Source organism: Amphiura filiformis, chromosome 1 (genome assembly GCF_039555335.1).
Source record: "Amphiura filiformis chromosome 1, Afil_fr2py, whole genome shotgun sequence".
NCBI lineage: Eukaryota > Metazoa > Echinodermata > Ophiuroidea > Amphilepidida > Amphiuridae > Amphiura > Amphiura filiformis.
Window position 1 is genome coordinate 85,099,850 of NC_092628.1, and position 9,585 is coordinate 85,109,434.

At 34.6% G+C, this 9,585-nt stretch overlaps 1 protein-coding gene across 1 annotated transcript; it reads right to left on the reverse strand.

Moving 5' to 3' along the window:
• Window positions 1-2,822: 2,822 nt before the first annotated feature.
• LOC140163753 (uncharacterized) lies at window positions 2,823-3,740 on the reverse strand. The gene has a single exon (XM_072187073.1). It carries the CDS (start codon window positions 3,738-3,740, stop codon window positions 2,823-2,825), a length of 918 nt encoding a protein of 305 aa, XP_072043174.1.
• Window positions 3,741-9,585: the final 5,845 nt, after the last annotated feature.

The following is a 9,585-nucleotide window of genomic DNA, read 5'->3' on the forward strand; positions in this document are numbered from 1 at the left end:
ATACTGATGACAATAAAAGCACACACTCAGTCATTTCATGTGTCTATTTGAAGGAAGTGCAAAGCTGGGTGAGACATTACTAGTATGTCTTGGGACTGAAGAGCAAGTTCAATTTGAAACTCTGATTTTATCTACTAGTGATTCATCAATAACCTTTCCAAGCTCCATTTTTAAGCATTATTAAATGCTCACTCACTTCTACATATATATCTTTAGATCCAGAGCCATCTCTGCATTTGAACTTTGCGACTCAAAACAAACCACTAGACTGTCAATAGTGTTTGGCGACAAACACATTACGGCTGGCAACAAATATGTACAACCCAGAGTCACCTTCTGTCAATGTGACCCATGGAGAATTGACTTGCAACAAAACATTACACACTGTGACTGTGCATGTAATCATGCAATGGGGGTTTAACCCTTGCAATATTTCTGATGGAGAGAGAGACCATTTTGGAGGTGATCCATATTAGTTGCCACCCAAAGACCCCACATATTTTTTCGAACACATGCTCTATCACCCAAAACCCCTTATTTTTCCATTTGATCTGTCACCCAACAAAGGATTGTATTTTTCAATTTGAACAGCAACGTTCATTTATCATTTCAATAATTATTTTTCATTTTTAAAGCTGGCTGGAAAAATTCTAAATGAACTATCATTGCAAAAATCTTATTATGTATGCAATTGCATAAATTATTTTTGGTTCAGGAATTAAAATACTAAAATATATTAAATTACAATTTCGGATAGTACAGTTGTTTCAGAGACACCTTGTATGAATTTACCTTCACACTTTTGAAGGACAAGGACACCGAATAGCAGTTCCAGGCCAGTAAAAACTTCAAATCCAATTATTCTTTTAAATTGTGGAAAAGGTATTATTGTAATGCTTGTCATGATGAGTTGGTTTAAAAACATGAGGTTGTGTGAAATTGGGTTGATTAAAGGATAGTAAAAGCAAACCCTTGAATGACATTAAATCCTTTTTACATGCCAAGCAAGTGAAATGTGAATTGTTATATAAGGTTTGCTATGATTACTTGGTTTAAAATCTCAGGTACTGAATTGGGCAATTCAAAGATGGCAAAAGCAAACTCTTAAAACGACAGAAACCTCTCGTTAAATGCCAAGAGTCTCCTCATCGTAATTCCTTTTAAACTATCATATTATGAGCTCAGAACTTCCGATGCAACATTTACATGTTTGCTTTTTTTGTTTTGTTTTTTATTAATTTGTTCTTTCATTTGTTTGTAGATTTGTTTGTTTATTTTATTTATTCATTCAATCAATTAATCAATCAATCAATCATTCAATCATTGATTGACTCATCCACTCATTTGTTCAGGCATTTTCATTTTCTGATTTTAAATCACTAAATTTTACTGGAAGGAAGATACTACAAGTCACATCAATTAAGGGGGTACTACACCCCTGGCCAATCTTGTGCCTATTTTTGCATTTTTCTCAAAAATGATAGCACATTGGTGACAAGTAAGATATGTAGATTATAGGGGCAAGGACTGCAACTACTGTACTAAAAATTTAGCAACTCAAAGCAAGTAGTTATTAATTTATTGATCAAATATTGGTTTTCCCTCATTTTTGACTGTAACTCCACAACTGTTGCCTGTGCAGAAATAAAATTTCCAGTGCAGTAGTTGTAGTCCTTGCCCCTATAATATACATATCCTACTTGTTCCCAATGCGCTACAATTTTTGAGAATAATGCAAAAATAGGCATAAAATTGGGCAGGGGTGTAGTACCCCCTTAACTTATTTTATTTTCAATATATGAAGAGCTTTGTTGCAAAACCCCTTACATCCACTTTTGACTTTTTCAGAAAAACAGCTTTTTTTAATTGTGCAAGTATTACTTGATCGATTTAATTCAATTCAATTTGGGATTGGATAAAGTGTTGATGAATAGAAACTAGAAGAATAGGTTTGGGACAATTTTCAAGGCTTCCTATTTATTTTATTATTTCTTTTATATCGCACCTTTTGTGGATGTAAGGGGTTTTGCAACAAAATAAATTTACCCCTTTTCTAGAAACCACCTTTGCAATCAAATTTGAGCCCATTTGTTTGCACTACATTATGTAACTTGACTAATGCTTTGAAAATCAAAAAGAAAAATTGAAATATCTCATTTACTTTTTAATTTTGAATTTTTAATTAAATTCGGAAAAATAGCATTTTTGTGGTATTTCCAAAGCTACACCTTTTGTTAATTAACATGATTTTTTCAAACATAGTGACCCAAAAACAGTTCCTTTTGGTTTTAATAGGTAAAGAACATTCCAGGCTACCATTATACATCAAAATATTTAAAACAAAACAATTCTATATTAATTTTAAGTTCAGATTTCGGAAATTCCTAAGATTTCCCAAGCGGGAAATATGCGATAACTCGGAAGGGAAGGTAGTATGAAGGTCAAACAACCACCAAAATGTGTATTTTTACCCACACTATAATATTATGCCAATAACTCAATTTGGCCAAAAGTGGATGTAAGGGGTTTTGAAACAAAGCTCTTCATATATAGTTAGAGGTCAGATATACTCTTGTTGGGCAAAGGACAGATTTGTGCTATGATATTTACATTAGATAAAAATAAATGACTCAAGAATTAGACAATCTAGGGTTGGGTTTTATTTAATTATTTTTCTTTACATATTTGAACCTTCATATTTTTGTATTCACCTGTATTCACCTGTTCTTCGGGCTCTGGAAATAGGGCTGTTGCCCTGTGATGCTCACCCAATTTCATCCTATTATTCACTGTATGATCTTAGGTATGCCATGGAAAATAATTTAATTGGAAACTTGTTGCCAGAGACATCCAACTCCAAATGTAAATCTGTTGAACTTCTTGGCTAGGGCTTTATCCACTGCTGTCTTGAAGCAATTCATTGTTGGAGCATTTACTGTCTCGTTTGGCAGGTCATTCCAGGTATTCCCTACTCTGTTGGAGAAGGAGTGCTCTCTAAGTCTAAGTCTTGAGTGCTGCTGTATGATTTTGAGACTATGTCCTCTGGTCACCGATGTGTGGCTTGTCATTTCAAACAGGGCTTCTTTGGTTACATCAAAAATCCCATGCATGATTTTGTAAGTCTGGATCATGCCGCCTCTCAAATGTCTGTAAGCTAGTGTAGGGAGTCTCAATTCTCTCAATCTTTCTTCGTACGACTTATCTTTCAACTGTGGTGCTAACTTACTGGCCCTTCTTTGGACTTTTTCCATCAGCTGGTTATCTTTGTGATGTAGAGGGCTCCAAATGCAGTTTGCGTACTCCAAGTGAGGCCTTACCATGGTCTTATACAGTGTTCTCAACATGTCTTCATCAATGAAGTCAAAAGTCCTAATGATCCCAACCATACTATTCGCCTTCTTCACCACCATTGCAACATGCTTACTGAAGGTTAATGTTGGGTCGAACTTTACTCCAAGATATTTTTCTTCCTGAAACACATCCAGGTTCCTTTTACTATTTCCATCAGACATGCTGTATGTGTGAGGATCTTGTTGGTTGCCATAATGCATAGTGACAAATTTGGAGACGCCGGTCTGACCAATCACTAAGCTCATCCAGATCTCTTTGCAGTCATCTTCATCTTGAACATGTGTAAAAACCTTGGTGTCATCAGCAAAAACCATAACACAAGCCAAGACACTGCCTTGCGGAATGCCACTAAGTACATTGGTCCATGATGAAGATTTTCCATTTACCATCACTCTCTGTTTCCTTCCAGTCAGGAATGCCTCAATCCACTTCAGTAATGGTCCATCAATGCCATGTGCTCTTACTTTCTTCAATATTCGCTGGTGCACTGTCAAACACTTTTTTAAAATCCAAATACACTATATCTATTCCACCTCCCTCATCCATTTTTTCATTTTTGTAATTTGTCTAATGTATCCCAAAATTGAGCCTGACAAACTGCATAAATCATCATTTACTATTGTATTTTGTGGGAAATGTTTTAATTTCATACATCATCTGTGGCAAAATATGATCTAAAAAAAAAACCAAAAAAGGAAAGCAATCTACCGACCGACTCTGGTGTTGGAGCTTTTATAGCAATTCATCTTTCATTCTTTTTTGCTTACAATCTATGACAAAAGCAAGTACATTAAAAATTTCATCTCTCAGTATATTCAACCTAATTACATGGATTTACAGCATAGCAAGGTGAAGGAAAGAACTCAATCCTGTATCCATGGCAAGGCAAACAAAAGATTTGTTCTAGATTCTAGATTCCCTGGAGTAAAACACAATACTAAAATACACGGATTAGGTCATTTCTGGAACCTACTTCTTTAATTGCAATAAAATTCACACAAAACAAGTCATATTGATTTTCATTTGTTCCATTTTATATTCTTGCCATTCAAACAGACTACAATATGTTGAAACCCCATCAAAATTGAACAGTTTCTGAAATATTAATATTTTCACTCCAATTGGACACTTGTCAGTCTATAATATCGAATTGGGTAGTAGCCATTACTGCCAGTAGACAGGAAGTCTAGAAAGTTGACCTCAACGCTGTAGGTGATCTTCCTGTACTTTTGAATGGGACAGCAGTAACCTTGGGCATGTTTTAGACCAAAATTTTGGATTTTTCAGATTTTTTTCTAAGTTTGTGAGAGCATAACAAGACAATCCGTCGATGGATTTTTATTTCCGTCTGTAGATATTTTTAAAATTAAGTTTTTCATAACATATTAAAAAGGCAGAGACCCCTGATGTATAATAAATTAGCTAGGTAAGTTTTGAGTAACCTTGATGAAAATTATCAAAAAAGTGCCTATTGAATTGTGTGGGTATGGTCCATCACCTGTCACTTGGTAGTCTTGTAACATGTCTAATGGCGCTGCCCATGGCCACTCGATGAATTGTTTAATTCGAATTAATCAATTCGATATTATACACTGCTTGTTCTGCCCATATCCCAGAATCACATTCAGAATTAGGCAAGTCACTGTTTATAAATAATAATAAGTGTTTGGCACAAGTAGCATTTTAGAGAAGCATTGGAGGACAAAAAAAAAAAAGAAGAAGAAAAAAAACACTTGTAAGAATTTGACACTTGTCAATATTTTTGAGGTGGCAAAACCATTTGCTTTTGTGTTTATTTTTAACAAGATGATGAATATTTTACACTTGAAATAGTTTAAATGACAGCTGTTACCTGTAATTAGCCAATAATAATACACCATTCCTCTTACTATATTCACAACCACACTAAACATCCTTACAAACATCAGAGAAGCCTATGTCTTATGCCACAGAGATTTCCCAGAATGGCAAGCCAATATGCTCCTATTTCCAAATGCCCAACCAAATCTTGTCAAACCGTTCTATAAATATCCTAGCTCTTTATAGATATATAGAAGCTCTTCATCCTAGTGATATAACATTGCGTATATGTTCCCCTCTTCTCTTTTACACATTTAAAAGGAAACAAGAAAAGCCCTAATACATGGGGAATAACATTTCAAGTTGCTACAATTCCGTGATGCCAACCGGTATTTGGAAACTAATTAAGACGGATGTATGCATACTGACATGTTACCAATATTTTTAGATTTCATGCAGTTCACATTTTTGTCGTTCTCTCTTGTCTTTTCGCCCTAAAAATAGATTTCTAACCTCCATTCTGTGTAGCTGTTAAAACCTCAAATCCAGTGTGTGCGAAGTTCACAGGGACAACTGATGTTACGAAAGTATTTGTATCTTTTCTGTAGATTGTTTCAAATTACTTTCACAATTAATTTGTAGTTTTACATAATTTCCACTGTTTATGGAAGGTAAAGGACGACAGCATGAGTTGCTCTCATAACTTGAGGAAAAATAAATGGCAGAAAATCTCTTGTATCTACTTTGCTCCATAAATCAAAACAATTGAAAAGCTTTGTATTGGCGGTGAGAATCATCAATAAAGTACCAGTATTGTCACAAGTGTTTTTATATTAACTTTGGAAGGTAAAGGACGACTGTAAAGTTTGTTCGGCTTATATAAGGCAGAAAAATAAGACTCATAACATCTGGGTATTGATATAATGGCGTGCACAAAATTTTGCAGTGCTTGAACTAGTTGTGTGTTACATAATGTGTGACCAATGCAGAATAATTTCCATCGAACAAACTTTAGTAACCATGCAAGGTAAAGGATAACTGGCAGCTACTACTTCCATGGATTTAAAGAGAAAGTAAGAGCTCCTTTATCTCCTTTTTCTCTGATAATCAAAACAATTCTTGCTCATTGTTGATGATGCATTATGCCCACTCATCATCAAAATGGTAAGAAACCTTTTTCTCCAAACCACAACTTGTGAGAATGTGTGCAGTGTCTGTAGCAGTGCCCTGCACTCCATGGTAAAACATCGTATCTGCTTTATTAGTTACTTGTAAATGTGGTGTTTTTTTCATGGGAGGGTAGAATTCAAATGATGTCTGTCCTTGATTGCAAGAGATTATTGGTTTTTTTAAAAAATTCCAGATCAACTTTTTAATTAACACTAATTGTTAAAATACCTACTTATCTGTAAAGTTGTATTGTATGCCCTATCTTTTTATGTGTACAGTGCAACTGACAGAGCACACTTTGGTAGCTCTTGAAATCTAAATGGAATAAAAGGTAAATAAACTGAAATTTGACTTACCTATTCATTCACATCCATCCAAGAAGGAAAACATGAAAAAGAACAGAGAGAGAAAAAAACTTGATTAATATTAAATAGATCCAAGTAATCACATAACAGGTGGTATTATTCTAACCTGATATACTCAGTAAAACAAACAAACATAAAATATTAATAATGTAACTCACTAGATTGTATAAAGATGCATACATGTAATTCAATCCAATATGAAAAGGAAGCCTTTCTGCTATCTTCAGTAGATAGTACCAGAATGTCCTACTTCCTAAAGTAAATAACTAGACTATTTTCAGTGGATGGCACTTTTTTATGATAATCTACAGATAGTAATACATTTCTTTTACCAGTTGGAAGCTCTGAACACTTAGCCTGTATGTCTACTATCTACAGTAGATAAAACAAAACATATTAACTCTCTTCTATAAAATAGTTGTAAACAGTACAGCTATCTTCAGCAGACAACTATAAACTTTTCAGCTATCTTCAGTAGACAGCATTTTAATGATTTGATTGTTGACTATCAATATTTAAAGGTGTGGCGTGACCAGATTTACAGCTAATATTTTTCTCATAATTCCAGTGAAATTTTAGGCCTGAAATATGTTTTTGTTTATATGTTACGAATGAAAACATGATAGCCTCATCCACCATGGTAGTACTCGCCCATATACTGTTCTCAATATTAAAATCACAAGTGCAAGTTAACCAAATACGAAACTGTTGACTATCATCAGTAAATAACTGTTCAGCTATCTTCAGTAGACAGCACAAAACTGATGACTATTGCTAGTATGTAACAAAGGAGATATTTTGGTTGCAGTAGGCCTACTTAGTAGATAGCATTGAACTTTTTATCTTCAGTAGATAGCAATCAACTGCTCAGTTCGCTTTATTTCTAGAGGACAGTAATTACATTCTTCCAATCACTTTCAGTCAACTGAAAGTGAAAGTACTTGACTATTTGGAGATGGGCAGAGATTTGAAATTTTCTGCCCATATCCAAAATATCCATTAAATTTCCCACAATAACTATCTTTCTAAATGTCACAAGATGAACCATATTCAAATTCTACTCATTCATAATTCCTTTCATCATTCTTTGTATCATTTTTGACCCAATTCTGTTATTTTCCCAGAAGAAATAAATAGACTAATTTGCAAGAAAGCATGACACACTTCACTCTTGTGTTCTCTAATATATTAGTGTAAAGACCATTCCGACTCCCAAAGGATAACAAACTTTTTAGTGTACAGTATAAATATAGAATGTTAACCATTAATATGTGAATAATACATAATGGATCATTTGTCTCCAGTGGCTTTTGCTCTACTTAGTACAGCATTAATCTCTATGTTTGTGTGTGTGGGGGTGTGTGTGTGGGTGGGGTATGTGGGTGGTGCACACTTTATATGACTAGCAGAAGCTCAAAGAAGCATTAAGAAAACAATATTAATTTCGTTTTAGATGTACTTTAACAAATTCCACTCCCAACATGCCTAACATAAATATTCAGCAGTTTTCCAATCAACAACTTGCATCTTGTTGAATAAAAAACAATTGCGCTGTAACAGTGATAACAACTATCAACCATCTGTGACTGTACTTTGTCAAGGCTTGACAACAAACATAAGATTTCTACATTTTGTCCTGCGTCATACGATACACAAAAGATGGGAACTAGTTTTGACTTGAGGTATTGTGCAAATCTTGGCTAATCTGAGGAAACCATGGAAACCCTCCATGGAATCCACTTGTCCACAAAAGGAAACTATAAATACATGCCAAAATAATACACTTGCTCTCATTGGCTATACTTTCAGAGGCATTCTTACTGTAATACTGGGGTGAGGTGTGAAATATTAATATTTAAACATCTCATACATTATGTTTTCTTTAAGATCTGGAGTAGTACCTGTTCAATATTTCATTCAATGCTGTAAATCATAGCACTCTTGATGTACTTCAAATTCATAAAATTGTAATAGGCCACTAAACAGTAATAGATGTCAAAGGGTGTTTTACATTTGGTGAAACGTTATTCAGTTGTTTTAAAGAAAGCGAATATATAGGTGGGAGAAAGATAAATAGCAGCACTAGTGTCAGGTGACAAAGGAACAAGCAAACACAAAAAGTAAAGACAAAGTGAGAGACAAGAAAAAAGAAAGTAAGCAAAATAGAAAGAAAGAACAAATGAAAGAAGCAGAAACAGAAAGAGAGACAGAAAAAAAAGAAAGAACAAACAAACAAACGAAAGAAAGAAAGAAAGAAAAGAAAAAGAAAGAACAAACAAACGAAACAGACAGAGGAACAAGGAAGGAAGGAAGGAAGGAAGGGAGGAAGGAAGGAAGGAAGGAAGGAAGGAAGGAAGGAAGGAAGGAAGGAAGGAAGGAAGGAAGGAAGGAAGGAAGGAAGGAAGGAAGGAAGAAAGGAAGAAAGAAAGAAAGAAAGAAAGAAAGAAAGAAAGAAAGAAAGAAAGACAGAAAGACAGACAGACAGACAGACAGACAGACAGACAGACAGAAAGAAAGAAAGAAAGAAAGAAAGAAAGAAAGAAATGATAGAAATGTAAGTTCAATGTGTGCACTGCACTGACGCTATTCACATGAATGTACACATTGATTACAAATTATTCTTGGAATTGCCCAAACTCTGAAGTGGTTGTTGCCATTTCCCTTCAATGTCAATACGTAGAGAGATAATTCATTCTAGTGTCCAGACAGACTCTGGGAGCTCCATACATGTAGATGCTTCTTGACACTGGACCCCCAGAGCATGATAGGTCTTAAGGGTCAGTCATATTCCAATGTCTGACACACTGCCCAAGGGAACAATGTCTGGATATTATTTACTTTTCATTTATTTTGGTAGCAGCATATAATTAGAGTTGGTACATCATGCTGCTTATGATTG